Genomic DNA, 17676 nt, shown 5'->3' on the forward strand with positions numbered 1-17676 from the left:
TATGGAATGAAACTAACAAATAACTAAATGACACCAACAAGGTTTTTTGGTTTGTTTTTTGAGCTCACTGATCTTTTCGCCAGGGTCATCTGAATGTTTTTATTGTTATTCCAGCCATGACACTGGCACATATTTTGTGTCAGAATGTAGGGATTTGCAATATTCAGGGAACTGTAATTCATTTTCCCCAAAGCACAATGTAAGCAAACTGTGAAATACACAAGTTGGGTCTTTTACGGACAACATTGTCTGATTATTCATCTTTCTATTAATATCATGACCCAGACATGCTTTATCTACATACAAACATCATCATCTCAAATTAAATGCCCTTTAAAATATAATTTTAAGAAGCTGTTAAGTGTAAAGATCCACACTGATATTCACCCCATGCATTGCTAATACGATTGCGTGGATAATTTACTAATTCAGACAAATAAACTGACTTCTCCACTTTCTGAAATTTATGCTTGTGTTCCTGTAATTGAATATTTCATGTAATGTAACGTTTATGTAATTCAGTCCCCCCTTTCTGTATGTGTAGTGCCCTTTAACAGTGGGGGCAGCAGGAGAAAAACTCACCATTTTAAGTGTTAAAAGTCTGAAAATCAGCGCATTTCCATTTTCTCCAACGCTCAATTTCTGTGACCGACAGTGCTGCCAGGAGCCTGGTCCTTTTGATGCTTTATCGCTCTGTTGTGAAGCCCTCCTGATGTCTTCAAGTCTCATACTTCGAGGGTTTTGAGCCCAGGCCTCATACTTTGAGGATTTTGAGCCCATGCTTCATATTTTGGAGGTTTTTGAGCCTGGTTAGCCGTCAGCCCTGGCAGCAGCCCTACACTGCCCCGATAAGGGCCGCCACGCTGCTGCCATCACCTCAGCACTTTTGGCGGGAAGAGCGAGGCCGAGCCACCGCCATGTTACCGTGGCTGCCAGCAGGAATGCTGCACCCTCTTTCCTGCTCCCTAGGGTGTAGGGCAGAGGGAAGGTGAGCAGGATGAGGGGAAATGTCACCCCAGTGTCAGCAGGGTTTTTCCCGAATGCTTTTTCTTCCCTTCTCAGTGACGGATGGACAGCTCAGGTGCGTGAGGCGTCGTGCCGGGGCTCTGAGGGGAGAGAGAGGGCGGGAGTGTGATTGGTTTGGGGGGGGGGGAGTGTGAGGGTGGAGCAGCTGCTGGGGTTGTGTTAAGTGAAGAACGAGCAATATTTAATCAAAGACTGGAGAAATGACAATTTCTAGGTTAGTAAAAGTGAGGTTATAGTGGAGGTAAGCCCCCCCGTGGGGGCTGGAGGTTGCTGTAGGTGAACGGTAGAGCCAAGCCTCTCAGCAGAGCAGCAGCCGTTAGCTGACAGACATACAGGTGAGGCCTGGGGGGTGCGGAGAAATAGGGGCAGCTTGGGGTGCACCACCCCGGGGTTTTACCAGCAGGTAGCTGTAACAGCACGCTTTGCAAGTAATTAAAGATGAACCATAAAGCACAAAGCAGAGGAAGGTCAAAACTGGAGGGGGTTATTTCTTCAGGGAAACAGGAGGACACCTTGGAACTGGTTTAAGGTTTCAGTCTGCTGGCCTGGTTTCCTCACACCTCCTCTTCTTGTTACTCTGCAACCTGTTGTGTGGAGTTGTGCTGCCTGTGTTACTGCTCCAGAGCCAATTTCTAGTGTTCTTCCAATTTCCATTAGAAGGTGTTCTATGTAGATTTAAGCATTTAAAGAATATTTCTCCCTCTTTCCAAAAAAAAAAAAAAAAAATCATATGTTGCTTATTGAAAGAAAAGACTATTTCAGGTAAAGGATATCCCCCCCGCATTTTTATCTTTTATTTTTTGCCATCGCTTTACTTCTCCTTTCTTTTACAGGCTCGTCATGGCTTTCTGCTCTGATGGAAGAATCCTTGCAGTGTGTTGTGTCTCAGTTGTGATTCAGTAAGGGTATCTTGACCAGATGTCTGCCTGGAGTGGAGCAGAGAAGAGAAGGCACAAATGGAACAAGAAGGTACAAATGGTGTGGTATTGGTTTCAGTTTGGTAGCCGTGGAGTCTGAAATTGTATGGTCCTGAGGCCACAAAGTAGGCTTGTGCCTATCTTGCAGCATATACTTTATTTATTTATTTATTTATTCATTCAACAAGCGTTTTTAGCTCTCTGGGTTAAAGACCTGTGTAAGTATTTCAACAGGGACAATGTAGGCTTCCTTACACTGCTAGTATGGAGCCTGTGAAGGCATCACCTGTGCACCTGACAATCATTTCCTATTCTCATTTAATACTTGGATTTTCTGATGCGCTTCTAATGAAGATAGTGGCCATGCCATTTTTGGTCTCTTCATCTAAGGTCCTGAAGTCTATTTGCTCTCATCAAATTCAAAAGCAAGTCTGTCACAGAGTTCAGTAGCTACAGGATTGGCCCTCTTTTTCCCCATCATTTTTTCTTTTGGTTTTCCCCCAAATGCTTTCTTTAAAGGGTAAAACGTATGGAAGATGCAGAATCAAACAGAATTAATGAATTTCTCATGCTCATTTTCCAAAGTAGATTTTTTTTTCTTTCCTATTTCCTGCCACAGTCTCAGCCTTTATTCAGTACTGTGGAAGTACAGCTGTATGGTGGAATATAATTCAAAAAAATGTATATGCCTGAGATTTAAAATAATAAAAACTCTTTAATTATATTTAGTTGTGCATTATCAATAGCCTGATAAACTTAGATGTTTGCTCTTAGCATTGATTATGATGCTCTGTAGCAGGCAGAAGCAGTAACTGCTGCTGATGGTAAAGAAAAGATAGTGGAAGGAGGAGGGGAGAAGGAGGTGGGAGACGAGAGATTGGCTGCTTTTCATGTCAGTCAGAGCTGCGGGCCCCGGCTCTTCCGCTGCTCTAGCTCTGGCTCTCCCTTGAACAGCTCCTAGGGAGAACAAGGCGTGCGGAGCTCAGATCACCAGCATCATGCTCCTTGGGCTTGGATCGTAGATCCCCCTCTTTGAACGGTAAAATAACTCCTTCGTCCATCAGCGTCCCAGACAGACCCTGCGAGAGAACACACACGTGAGACAGAAAGAAAAGAAAGAGGAGGAAGAGAAAAATCTGCGACCAAGTGGACTAAATCAAAGAGAGAGTGCTTTGCTTGCACAGCTGCAAAGTGGGAATTTAAAGAACTGCAGAGAGAGAAATTCCAGCTCATCAACACATACACATTGCAGAATTACAGATCCAGGTAGAAATGACATCAACAGGGAAAGAAGGCAGCGGAGCTCAACATGCACAATATGTTGGACCCTATCGTTTGGAGAAAACCCTAGGAAAAGGACAGACAGGTTGGTTCTTTTGCAGCAGCACTCGCACTAGGGGGAAGGTGCTGTAGCAGCCAGTGAGATGTTGGGGATGGGTTGTATGAGGGTTTAGGTTTTCCCATTTGGTGTTTTAGTGGAGAAAATAGAAGCAAAAATCCTTTATGAATATTATTTTTTTTGGTTTTAATTTTTTTTTCCTATTTTTTATTTTTGAAAAACCAAAGAAAAGCACAGGATGCTTTATGTTCATTACTCCTGCTAATGGGTGTTGTTCTGATGACAGCAAGAGTGCATGCAGAGGAAAAAATAGATGGTCTGCTGTTGCTGGATTTCGCATCAATTTCTTCACTGCCCTACTTAGGAGTCTTTTCTTTTTAATCAAATTATATTGAAATGGAAGGTTCACAGCCTGTAGTACCAAGGAGGTGGTGGTGGTGGTAGTGGGGGAGTCACCAGCAGTATTTCATGACATCATGATTGAAAAGGGTGTAGTCCTTAAGGTGCAGTTGGTGGTGGTGGTGGGAAATATGTACAGTATGTATATGGCACTGACTGCTATGGGCATTAAGCAAATATGGATGGATGAGCTGGTGTTTTTTGTGGGGAGCATCTGCAATAAAAGGAAAAATAGAGGATCGGTAGCAGGATTCGTTCTGGTTACCCTGTGTTTTTGTGGGAGGGATGGGGGGGAGGGGAGTTTATTTAATTATTTCTCTTAAAGCTTGTTTATGAAACTCGCCCCCAGCAGATTTTCCTGAATGGAACAATGGTAAGAAATATTAAAAAGAGGAAACAGTGGAGGGAATTAGCAGAGAGCAGGTGCTTCTGCCCTACATGACATAATTAGATCCCCTAAATGCGTTCAAGATCTAGACTTGCTGTTGCTTGCTTAGATAGCATATTCACTTCAAGGGCAGGGGAGCTTTAATTGAAAGGAAAACATTTAAAAAATGCCAGAATGTCTTTCCTGTTTTTTTTTTGTTGTTGGTGGTGGTGGTTTTGGTGTGCTTTTTTATAGTAACAGGTGCAATAAGCGATGGGATCTGGCAATTTCATTGGGTTGGGAGACCCTCAAAAGTGGATTGAGACTTCAGATGATAATTTAGGGAAAGGGGAAATCAGCCATAGGGGGGCTTCTTTGGGCATGTAGGTATTAAGTGTTGTTCATTATGGTGGGACAATAAAACATGATGCATTGTAGTGTGGTGTTTTTTTTTTTTTTTTTTTTTTTTAAACCCAGCCGAGCTTTGCCCATCTGTTGTCTAAAGGATTTAATAGGCGTTTCCATCCCCAGCTGCTGCCTCTGCTCTGCCTGCTTCCTCATTGCCCTGCGTGGCAGCAGCTCTGCAGTCCGCAATTTTCTTAGGGACACAGTCAAAATCCAGATCTTTCTCTGTAAGAAGCAATGCTCTTCTGAGATGATTGATTATAACTCCCCCCATCCTTCCCCTCCTCTTCACAACCCCATAGCAACCGTTCAGAGACAGGGATGAAGATGACATTGTCTTCCAGTGAAAGTGACTTTTATTTATATTTTTGTTTTTGTTTTTTTCAAATCTTTTCAGTGTATCAGCTGCTAAAGGTAGCTTTCTGGCAGTGGTTTGGTTACAACCTTTATTCTTTGCACAGCTCAATAAGCCCTTACTTGGGCAGCTATATTCTTACTGAAATCTGCTCTGATGATGGTAATAAAAATACTCCACCAAAAAATTGCAGTGTATTCGTAATAAAACTGACCTATTTCTGCTGGTAATCTTTTTCCTGGATACTCCAGGTGATCAAAGAGCCAGCTGTGGATGACAAATCCATTTTTGTCTTCATCACCATTTCCTTTTCTCTCTCACCTTCTCAGCACCCCTCCCTTTCCTATAAAATACAATTGTCTAAGATTCCTGAAAATACAACTGCATTAACCTTTTGCTCCAAATATTACAGCCTGACGTTGTGGTCCTAAAGGGTTATCTGCAGCTTTGGTTATTTTTTTCCTCTCTGCTAATCTTCCTATCTTCCTCCTAAGTGATTAGAGACGTGGGGGTGGAGGGAGAAGGAGAGCATATATTTAGAGGCTGCTGTTGGCCTCTGCAGTTATTCAACCAGCTGGACAAGGGTGAAAGTTTCCTTTTGCCGTTTTACCATATAACTGATCTTTATAAATAAGTCTGTGCTGCCTGCACACATGAGAGTACATAAATGTACAATGCATGGTGTCAGAGGAGCTTGGGGGGGAGAGAAAGCTTAAAAGTAGCTGATGTCAGCCTATGTCTTCCTTGCTATACCCGCCCTTGATCAACAGAGTAATGCACTGAGGTGAAATCTAGCTTGGTGTTAAACATACGTGTCTAAATATGGAAAGAAGCCTTCTGGTCTTCTCGCATTTTCTGTGCTAATCACATTTGGGAGCAAGCAGAATGGTATGAACAGTGTGTGGTAGTAGCTAGTCTTCATCCTGCTTGTTTTGGAGGGTGAGCAGGCAACCTGCAGTGTTTTAGGGGGAGGACAACAAGCGCAGTGTGAGGGCCTGATTCGCCATACTGTGTTGTCATGCTGGGTAACTTTGAATTTGGGTTGCAGTGGCGTGAGTCTGAAAGTAGTGGCTGTAATTATTCCTTTAGAGCTTGAATTTTAACCCTGGAAGATTAGGAGGTAATAGCTTGGCATGTGTATGGATATATTTCCAGGGAGGTGGGGAAGAGAGAAAAATCCTGCAAAATGAATGGAAAGGAAGCATAAGTTGTGTTGCAATGTCCTATTCATTTTACAGTGATCTTCATAGTCATCATTTTTATTTTGAGTAAAATTCTGACTATTTAAGTTATGCAGCTTTAGCTTTGCTCCCAGATACATTGATGCACAAATCTGTTAATCACTCTAACCTGCTTTTGCTGAGATCCAAAGAGGGTCTTGGGGAATAGCCTGGGTTCACAGTTCAGGGTAACCTTAGAAAGGGCACTGTGGAAGGGGAATCTGATGGTAAGTAGAACTCTCCCTTAGCTCACTCTCCATGACGTTCTCACGGATTACCTTCTTAACTGCTGAAAAAAGCATTCACCACCAGCAGCCAACCAGGCCCTGCAGACAGGTCCAGATGCTGTGACTGTGCTGTCAGTGGAACCTGGTCACATCTGTCTGTGGGTGGGCAAAACCCGCGTGGAAAAGCCTTTAGTTCAGATTGATGGTAGCAGACGGTGCTGAAAGCGTTGAGTAGGATTCAAAAAAGGGTATGCAAAATTTGGCCTTAGCAGCCTTCTGAGCTGGTGTTTCGAGCTTGCTGAGGGTGACTGATGCCACAAATAGAGGATTAGGGCCTCTTAGTCAGAGAAGTCCCAAAAGGGCTGCATGGGGCAGAGCTGAAAGATACTTGTGCTTACACCTTTTCTGAGAGTGGGAATGATAGAGAATTATTTTCATTAATGTAGCATAAGAATTTAACATTATTTGTGTATTCTAGTGAAATGGTTTTCTGTTGCCTGTTTGCTTTTGTAATAGCATGAATTCTGAGCATTTCCCTTGTTTTGTTGCAGCTTGACGAATAGGTCATGGAATCTCTATTTGTATGGTTTTACAGGAATAGAAGCAGCAGTATAATTTGAATTATTATACTCAAAACATTTTATTTTACAGAAATCTCAGTGCAAAAGATTATTACTATATACATGAGTGTGTGGGGAAAGGTTGGTTTATGTAAGTTTCATTGAATTACATTCTACTACAGTTAATTATAGGAGGTTTCCATTGTAATTAACAGTAATGAGGAAAAGGATGTGTGTCATGTTATGATAACACACGTGGAAACAGTGTGCCTTAAGAAACCCCAATCATACCTAAACATGAAATACTGTTTTAGTTTTCTTAGCTCAGACAGTTTTCCATTTGCTGCTAATTTTGTGTGAAATCAGCTTCTTTTGTATTCCTCTCTCCTTATTTAATTATTTTTATTCCACAAATATTTTTGCTTGTGTGTTTTTCCTGGCCTCATTAACCCCTATTTCACCCTTGAAATTCTTAATAGTAATTCAGATTGCAGTCATTAATAAATATTCACTAGAGTCAAAGATGAGGAACTGGAGTACTATTTCACATGAAGGCTGAAGCATTTTCAGAGGGTTTTCTTGTATTTTCATTTGACAATTGCTTTATGGACTTCAGTGTCATTGTTTTCTATAGCACCAAATCAATGTCTGGTTGAGATTTCCAAAACACTGGGCTGTCTACAAGTAATAAGAGACCGCCTTGAAGTGGTTGTTACCCTATTCACTGTAGTTTTTTTAACCAAGATTATCTCGATGTTGCTGATCCATTTTGTCTTGTTCCTTTCATTCTATTTTAAGCTCAGTCCCGCATTCAATACAAAGAATCCTGCTGGAAACTCATGGCACTTCGACCTTTGCAAAAAGTGTAGGGATACCTTTTCTGACTTGGATACCATGTAACTTTCAGCTATTCCTTTATATAATGTGTTATCTGTATGATCCATCAGTAAAGCATTGAGCAATCTGCTATTCGGTTATATAAGAAGAGAGATCATTACATTTGAGTCTTAGCAAATTTAATAGCCTTTGATTCAGCAAGGGCTTGAACAGGATGTTTCTTTACAGCTTTAACCACCTGTTTCCATGACACCGTCAGAAACTGAAATTTGTTAATTCTTTCTGTGTCATACTTGGTTGAAATTGAAAGCTTCAAATCTATTGGAGGAGTGTTGGGTAGACAATGCGATCTCAGCCTGGTTCCTTTAGGTAAGTGGGCTAAACGAAGTCTGTCTTTTTTATCCATTGTGCTATAGTATATTTTGTGCCACTGTGTTGGATCTAGAGACAATTCTGAACAGGTACAGCTTTTATTCAGTTTAGCTGTCTGGATGAATATATAGTTATAGAGGTGTAAATCATAAGTCATCACCTTTTTAAAAAAATATATATATTCTATATATGTTTTCAGGTATTTATTTTCCTTATGAGAGTTGCTTTCAAAACAGTGAGTCTGCATCCTTTGCAGTGATAATTTGGAGGACTTAAATGGTTAATTAATAATAATAGAAATCCAGTATTGCAAGCAATACTGTGGGCATTAGAGGTCTTAAGAAAAAACTTCTAGTGAAATTTTGCCAGGAGGATTAGATCATAGTGACTTAAACTTAATGGACTTTCCAGGAATGGTTATGAGTTTTGGGAGATGTAGTTGCTCTTAATTTGAGTCACCTCTGGTCTGATTGTTCAAAAGTACCATGTGCCTGCATTTGTGACAGAGGTAAACTAGTATTACCTTGAGCGTTGTGCCTTCTGTCTGGACTTACAAGTCCAGACTTCCCTTTTAAGACTTTCACTTTTTTTTTTTTTTTTTTTTTTTTTTTCTCCTGTGATCTCCTTCTTGCCAACTACAGTGAAAATGGACTTCTAGCCTTCATCCTTCTACTAACTCTGTGGAGGCATGCCATCAGTCTTTATCCCAGTTTAAGTAGCAAAACCATTATGGACTTGATGAAACAGGAGTAGGCTTTGGTTGTTTGTTTTTCTTTGTAAAACACAGTAAGCCTTCTCACCAAAGAGTTGTTAGAATTCAGATATGCTGTCAAATGAGTACAACTTTATGATTATTTATATACCTACATTCCAGACATCGGCAGGAACTATGGAAGCAGTGATTTCTCAGAGTTTTTGCCCTGTTCTAATGTTTTTCTTTCTACTCTCTGTCAGCACCACTACAGTGGGAAGGGCTATATTGGAATGGTAAGAAAGGCTGGAGAAATCAAAAATATTCAGAGGTAAACTTTGTTGAGAGGGGAATTCTTTCTGATCTTGAGAAAGCCTGTGACTCCATAACAAGAGCAAACATAATATTATTTAAAATGTCTTTACAGTAGTTTTTATAAATTGCAGCAGAACAGCCAGTGAATGTTTTGGATTCTCCAACACTACCATATTTTTCAGTATGCCGTAAGACTCCATAAAATGCAACATATGGAGTAAATTTTAATGTTATGTGCTTTATAGAGTTAAACAATAATTGCAATGGTGGTAATAAATATTGATGTCGCCCTCAAAATTAGGAGGTAGGTAATACAGAATAAATGTAGGTGGTGAAAGAAATCTAGTTTTCAAACAGAGTTTGAAATGAAATGGGAGATTTGGAATGAATACCTTCTGAGGTAAGAGATATTGCATGGACTACCTATTATGACCTGAGGAAAACAGTCAGTGTGAGAAGAGATGGAAGCCTGGATGTAGATTTCCAGAGCAGTGGAGTCAAGGCAGGCACACAAATGGATGCTCAAGGAATGCTCTTTTTCATATGCTGAGGTACTATGAACTGCCTCTGTGAAGTCAGTTGGCCAAGCTGAGCTGACTTCATTAGGAAGTTCATCAAACCCCTGATAAATAGGCAAAGGTGCCTATGTTTGCATATTAGAACTATTGCTAATAAAATTTAAGCAAACAATCTACTCCTAAGATTTCTTTAAGTCAGAGTTTTTAGAAATTAGGTTTAAATGAAATTTAGGTGGAACAGAGGAAATTATATTGGTTCCTTTCATAAGCGTATTACACACTGTTGATGTTGCTGCAAGCATTTTTTTTCATAAAGTCATCATTTGTGACACAGATGCCTAGGAGATCTCTGTTGTCCTGCGGACTGTACAAGCGGGAATATACTGTTTATTTCACAATGACCTTGGGATACAGTTTTTACGGGCTAATAAATGGAAGTGTGTATCAACAACAGAAAATATTGCCAAGGACATGGACAGAGGAAGCAAGATATATTTAGAAAGGGTTTGGCTGAAATGTTTATATTAAGTTCTGATTGGAAGGCTTTGAGAATAAAGAGCAAGATGGATCAAAATGGTAAATGTTGGTGTTTAAAAAAAAAAATAAATCCAGATACATTCTCTTCCAAATGGGACAGTCTTTGTAGTAGTTCAGAGTAACCTTCAGGCAGATGGAAGCAGCTGATGTACTCAGCACTGGATTGGGTAGAGCAGAATATTTATCTTGAGTTGTCAGTTCTTACAGTTATATTTTGAGAAATTTATTTAATTATTTCCTGAACGCCATGGAGATCATAGTCAACTGGCATAAATTGAAGTAGCCCTAAAGCTGCTCTAAATTACTCTATGAAAGAGTCCTAATAGCTGAATTTTCTGTGCCAGTCTGTTTCTGTGTTTAACTTTTGCTATTTGTTCTGTTGTCTTCCTTGCATAAATATTACTGCATACATAAGAAAAAAAAATATTGTTCAATTCCTTGTTTAAAGAAATATTTTTCATTTGCAGTGATACAAGGGGTGAGGTTAGACTGGAAGGGACACTTGCTTTTGTAGCTTACCACTGCTAAAAGGCTCTTCTAGGTTTTCGTAGCTAATGTTTAGCTATTGATAATGAGTGATTTGGCAATTAAGGAATTTTTTGGGAAAAAAAAAGTATAGCTTTCTGGTAACTGGCAAATGGAGATTATTGCTAGTAAAAACTGCGCTCGAGATTTGTAACATCAAATGAGAGTAAATGGGTTGATGCTGGGGTTGGAGGGTGTTGAGGGAAATGATAATCAAGTGGCTTAGGGTGTGCAAATGCTCTGTGTGTGTGTGTATATAAATATACTTAAAATGTTGCAATACTATGTGGGCATGGTATAGACATGATAATATTTCCAGTGAAGTACTTAACTTTTTTATTTTTGTTTTGAAAAAAAGGTTGATGGAAAACTGTTTTCAGGCATTCATTTAGTAAGTGCTCTTCTGGCTGCCTTCGTCTGCTTAGCAAACAACATACTCTCTTCATATCCTCAGGCTATTGCAATTTTGATTTGCTGTCTTTTGCAGTATATGTTTAATGTGGGAGGAAAAAAAATTGTGATACCTGGTATATATTTTTTAAATAATGTCTGCATTACATATGTATTAACAAGCCCTGCTTTTGCAGCATCATTCATCTGTGTATTCAGCCTTATGTAGCATAAGCTGAGTGCCCTGTCATTTAGATATTAAAAGCACTATTGACTGGAACAAAACAGTGGAGCTGGTTCCTGGGAGAAGTGAACTGTTCTGGACCAAAAATTTATTAGTTTTCTCTCTGAAGACTGCCCTTGGACCTACAAATTTGTCTGCCAAAGGTTGAGCACTGGTCTTTCACTGCATGTGAGTGTGCCGGGTCTTCATTCCGACCCAGCAGATGTTGGTGGTGGAATTCCCTTTTTTTTTTTTTTTTTTTTTTTTTTTTTTCAGCAACATCCTGCTCTGCTAAAGGCTAAGCTAGGCTATTGTGACTATGCTAAGACTACCATTTTATTGCATTTGAATTAAAGCACTAGTAGGAAAAAACGATTTCAAGTTCCAGGTCCTTGTAGAGTGATATGCACTGTGTGACATGTCTCAGAATTTCTCATGCCCTGTGCTGACTCAGTGCCAGCTGGGGATTGAGTTACTCATCTTACCTGCCACTTGCCCAGGGTAAGTTTCATTGAGTGACTGTGTGTATTTCTTTTAATACCTATGACTTGTCCCTACATTTAAGGAATGGATTTGGTTCAGACTTTTACCTTCCTGGAATCTCTTCACCTCTCCCAGTGTTCTATTCCAAAGGTCTCACGTTAACTTCAGGTTGTAAGCGGTGGGTAGTTAGGCTGTCACATCCAGATGATCTGCTGCCAAGAGGTAGCAAATCCAAAAGGATTGAGCTCAGTTCTCCTCTTACAGTTCTGGTCATCTCTGATTTTACTTCAGTTGCCTTGCCTCTTCAAACTAGAAGCTAGTTCCTAATCTAGAGGATGCTTGATGGGTATTTGTTTTCCTACAGCTTCAGTCTCCTCAAGCAAATTAATGAAGGCCTTAGGAGAGAATTCTGAGAAAAACTTTGGTGTTCCAAGACTGAACTCCTAAATCATTTCAGTCCTATTTAAGAAGGTTGATGATTACTGCTAGAAGAGCTGCTAGAGATACTCAAAACAGACACATGGCCTCTATAGAGGCTCTTATAAAGAAACATAAATTGTTTTTAAAGCCTTTTCAAATTATATGGTCATGGTGGAATGAAAAAATAAGTGAATTCTGGATTTTTCTCCCATATAATGGGAGAAAATGTATCATCTTTGGAAAATTAATACTAATACATGGTGTGCCCTTGGAAAATTATTTTCTCATCTTTTTGTTATGTATGATTTCTACCTTTCATCCGTCTTTTCTAGGTTGTGAACTGATAGGAAAAATAACTTGTTACATTACATGCATATAATCCCTTTCATGGTAAGGCACTGACCTCAGGTAGGTCTTTTTGTGTTTAGAAATTCCATCTCAACACTGTAAGAAACTTCTCTGTTTCCACAGAAGAAACTGCGAGGGTGGCTGAATCTGTCACAGGTTGCCCAGAGAAGTTGTGGGATCTCCATCCTTGGAGATATTAAAACCCTTACTGGGCACAGCCTGCTTCAGCTGTTTCTGCTGTGACCAAGCGGGTTGGATTTGATGATCTCCGGAGATCCCTCTCAACCTCAGCTATTCTGTGATTCTGTGTTATCCCATACAGCTAAACTTTAATATGTTTGGTACTCTGTGAAACTAAGGAAAGCTGTTTCCTCCAGTTTTGTATGTTGTGTTCCCTCATCCTCCTGATCTCTTTCAAGTCTCCTCTCTCTTGGGCTAGATGAGAACTGTTTGTGGCTGATTTGGATTTTGCTCTGCTAGCTGTCCATCTTTTTGCTTTCTCCTGGACTAGATTAAGGATTAAATTCCAGTCAGTGTTTCCTTTGTGGGAGCAATCTTCTATATCTTTTTTTCTCCAGGCATTCAGCATGAAACAGAGAATCTTTGAGACTTCAAACTTCAAAATCTATTAGCCAATTTCATTGATGTGATGGGAGGAATTACAGACAGCCTGAACATCTGAACTTTGTTTCTTTAAGAAAAGCAGACTGAAGCAAAGCTGTCATAAACAGTGCTGCTTCTCTAGATTGCATTTTGAAAGTCAGGAGGTGCTGCTATGGCAGATTGGGATTGCTGGAGTACAGCTACTTTTCAGATACTGCCCCTCACCATGGTTAAAACTTACACCAAAGCTGGGAGAAAAAAGTGGTTCTAAAGTGGCTCACTGTGATCCCCTAATGCTGGGGGAATCCCCAGCTATCTTGATAAGATGGATTTCTGCCTACTTGATGCTGCTGGAGCACTGCAAAGTGGGGAGGGAGGAGGCTCGAACTCCTTTCTGTTTGCAAGCTGAGCTGGATGACTGGGGAAGGTGGGAAGAAGGGAGCCCTCGCTGTATTTCCTCCGTGTATCCATGTTGGTACAGTGGCAGTATTTGAAGTAGTCCTTTCCTGCAGAAAGCTGAGAGGAAGACTGAGAGCTGTTTGTGTGTTTGCAATGCCTGTCTGTACAAAAATGGTAACCAAAGACAAAGCCAAGTATTATATTAAAGCTTGGCAATGACACAAGTGCCATAGCCCTATTAAACGCGGGCATTTGTTTCCTTGAAAAGGCATGGCCATGAGTGGCACAGCTTTTAAGGATCCTTATGCTTTGTGAGCAGCAGCCTTAAACTGTTCTTCATTAGCTTTTGAAATTAGTTAAATCTATACTTTATCTTTTCTCCCAAACTTCCCAGTCCTATAAATCTGTAAAACTTGTTTAAACTCAGTAATTGTCAACAAGAAAGAAAGATCTGTCTTAGCGTTTCTAGGTTTTGTCTGGTGCTGCTTTTCTTCTGGGGCTGTGGTTTAGTTCATTGCTCATATTTGTGAAATTGCATCTCTTTTGCTTCTGGTTGTTTTCTGATTGTGCTGAAGACATTACTTAGTGAAATTCCCCACTCAGTTTCATCTGTGCAGCCCCAGTGACTACAAGGCCCTACTCAAGTTTGTCTGAGAGAGGAGTTTGACCCGTGAGCAAGCTGCTCATTGATGATAGCAGAGGCAGACCTCTGGCAGTGTTCTAGTTAAGAACAGCCTAGGAATGCATCTCCTCTGCAGTGAATATTCAAACAAATTAGAGCACAAAGTGGAATGATGCTGTAAGTGAATTCAATTCAAACTGAAAATACAGGCATGTTTTACACATTACTGTCCTTTGTCCTTAAAGCAGAAGTCTGTCTGCTCAGCGAAGACAAATAAAGGTGGGTGAACGTTTGAATACTTCCAGCAATAATTCTTTAATATTCTCTCACATACATGTACTGAAATCACCTGACCAGACTACACGTCAGGACATAGAAGGTGTCCTTATATTTAGCATTGCTGCACCTTTGCTAGGGCAGACACAGCCAAACTGCTGGTATGGCTGGGACAGTCACCATCTTGTTGCCAGGTGGCTCTTCCTGCTCAAAGAGAATGCTGCAGATAACAGGCACTCTTTCAAGATCTGAGCTGTAACACTGTCATCGCCACTGCCCTTATTGCCATTGATTCAGTTGAGTGGCAGCTGAGAACCTTTTCACCTTCACCCATACTTACTTGTTCTTGGTGCTTTAGTGCCTGGGGAACCAGGTGGTCCATGGACTGCTTTTTGGGCATTCATGATAAGATTGATTAGAATAGCAAAGTTAACCTCATATTTGCTGCTTGACTGTCTGCTTCTCTACTGGACATTTCTGAAGAGTCCACCAGAGAGGGAGAAGAAACCCCCAGTGCTACAGGCATTGTGTTCTCCTCATTGAACTGGTGGGATATGAAAACGTGGCAAAGCAAAGTATCTTCATCAGAGGGCACATCTACCTTACGATGGGAGGACCGACAGTAACACCAGCAAATAACTCTATCTACTTGCACAAACAGCCCTGAAAATAGGGCAAGGAAGGCTGTGTGAGGGTTGGATGAGTCTACCGAAGACCCTTGCCCTGTACAGAAATCCAGGCTTACCCATCTCTACCTGAAACTGCACTCGTACCATTTGTGCCTTTGTTTTGCTCTCCTGCCAAACCCTGCATCAGCTGGAAATCACTGTGGTGTAGCTGTGTCAGAAGTGGATGAGCTGTTTGTATACATAATGGACTGTGCACTTTGTGTATGATTTCATTTCAGGGTTGTTTTTTTGTGTGTGTGCAAAATACCAACCTTGTGCTTGATCCTGTGTAGTTCTAAATCTGCTGTGAAAGATTATTCTGTGCTCTCAGCTCCTATTGGATTAAAGGTACTCAACTTCTCAAAGGATTGCATCCCGATTTGTACTCCTATGCTCTCTAAAATGCTATCAAGTCCTGTCCGGGTGATTTCTTGGGGAAAAGCAGTAGAGGCACTTGTACAAAACAGGCTCTGTTCATGTCCTTGTGCAGTATAATGCAAATTACTCAGTAGCAATAACTGTGTAGTCGTCACTGGCCCTAACAGGCTCTGCCATTGACTCGGGGTGGAGTGTCTGGCAAGTTAATCTATCTTTTTTTTTTTTTTTTTTTTTTTTTTCCCTGATGCCCCGCTGTGAAACTAAGATAATACTTGACTTCCCTTTGGGGACTGACAGGATTAGCCAGATAGTATTGATACCTTTTTAAGAAACAGAAAGCAGCATGCAGGGGCCTAGGATAACCCTACCTTTTTAGGCCCAGTGATTTTTTTCCTTTTTTTTTTTTTTTTTTTTTTTTTTTTTTAGTGTTGCCTAGTGTTCTTGTAGGTAGCTTCCTTTCATTTAATGCATCTCTCTTGGTTTTCATCTCCTGATGATAAAGGAGGCCAGGATACAGCCTGTTTTCTACAGGTGATGATACCTTTTCATGCTGTATTTGTTTTCCATAGCTTCTCCTTTTGATTATTGCAATCTAGATATGTAAATGCTGAAATTTCCGTGGCTGCAGTTTAAATCTAAAGTTGGTTTAACTCTCCAATAAAATAGAAGTATTGCTTTGATGTTCCCATTTTGACAATTTGTGACTATGCTGGCTTTTGTTGCTTCTTTCCTTAGGGACATTTGTCCCTGATCTCTCAAACAAAATGTCACTGAGTAAAACTACGTTTGTATGATGCTGGGTGTTCTAGTTATAAAAGATTTATAACCTGGTCACTTTTATTTATGCTCCTATGAAGCCAGTAGAATTATATTGCAGTGTTAAAATGCATCAGTTTTATTTTCTTGCAGGCAACAGCCCTCTGGTGGTGGTGTCTTTTTTTTTTTTTTTTTTTTTTTTTCTTCTCCGGAGTCATCTTCGGAAATTCTGACAGACTGATAGGGAAGCCTTTCAAAATGCCTGAAATTCAGCTGCTGCACGCTCCCAATCTTCTCCTCTCCTTTCCTTTCCAGTCCTCACCTCATCACCACCCGCATCTAAATTTGAAAGTGAAATGTAAAAGGCAAAGCAAGGTTAATAAATGCACCCACTTGATAATAGCAACAGTCTTATTTGGCTAAGTGGTATTTACCAAATGCTATTTCAGTAAGCTTCAGCTTGCAGAACTATTGCCTAGAAAAGGGTATAGGTCGGTGCAAAGTGGGTGGCGAGGCTAATGGGTTGTTCTGCAGACTGGCTGAATTGTTCGGAATGCAGGCATTTCTGAGGAGGCTGATGATGAACTTCAAAGTTGAAATATCAAGGAATTATTTTTTTTTAAAGGGGTGACCTTACAAGTCTGTGTTATGGACATTAATGATAGTTATATTGCAAGTTACTGCCTGGAAAAATACTTCAGCTAATGGGGAAGAAGAATCCTCTCATCAATGCCTTAGAAGTGAAATTTATCCTTTTGGTAGCCCGAGAGTCAGCTATCATTTGAGTCCCACTTAAGCCCTATTTTGAAGGACTAAGCAATGTACTGGGAAGCTAAAATGGGTGTTTAGAGACTAGATAAAGTAAATGTTACTCCTTACAACTTTTTTTTTGAGATGGTGAGCCAGGGTTCTGTGCAGATTTTTCTGGAATTACTAAAGTTGTGACAGGGACACGTTTGGATTATTCCCATTTGAGGACTATAGTAAATGTCAAAACCATGCTGCATCAACAACTATATTACTGTGTAAATAATCTGCCTTGGTAGGAAGACATGGTTCTGTTATGGTTAAAGCCTGAAGTTGTCTTTTACAGAGGGGGGAAAAACCCAAGCTTCTATGTAGCTGAAGCTGAACAGAAATAATTTCTGCATTTTCAGGTTTTAGGGCAAATAATTTCATTTAAAATTAGTTGTTTTAAAATCTCAGATATCACACTCAAAAAATCAGTGACCTATGGTGTATCTACAAGGTGAAACAAAATGTACTGAATGGATCTGTTTGCACATGTGTTTTTTTAATAAGGCTAATAGAAAATATTAAGATACCAAATAAATTCTATTACCTTAAGTTTTAGACAATTATTCTAGCATATGAGCCTTTTGACTTCCATCTGTGGACAGAAGATGGTATAAATTTTTCACCTTACTACTGGATAATGCTTTGGGTCACCTGTGGTATACTGCTAGCAATTTTCAATAGGTAAGATACACCGTGTGAAAG

General features: G+C 40.2%; 1 protein-coding gene across 3 annotated transcripts in view; it reads left to right on the forward strand.

Moving 5' to 3' along the window:
- The first annotated feature begins 1244 nt into the window (after positions 1-1244).
- BRSK2 (BR serine/threonine kinase 2) overlaps positions 1245-17676 on the forward strand; it is a 300200-nt gene continuing 283768 nt past the window's right edge. For all 3 annotated transcript variants that reach the window (XM_084520597.1, XM_084520598.1, XM_084520599.1), the window contains exons 1-3: positions 1245-1361; positions 1860-1995; positions 2898-3309. In XM_084520597.1, coding sequence (XP_084376723.1) covers positions 3216-3309 — 94 coding nt within the window. In that variant the 5' untranslated portion in view covers positions 1245-1361; positions 1860-1995; positions 2898-3215. The remainder of the gene's footprint in view (positions 1362-1859; positions 1996-2897; positions 3310-17676) is intronic.

Source organism: Aythya ferina, assembly GCF_964211825.1.
Source record: "Aythya ferina genome assembly, chromosome: 5".
Classification (NCBI taxonomy): Eukaryota; Metazoa; Chordata; class Aves; order Anseriformes; family Anatidae; genus Aythya; species Aythya ferina.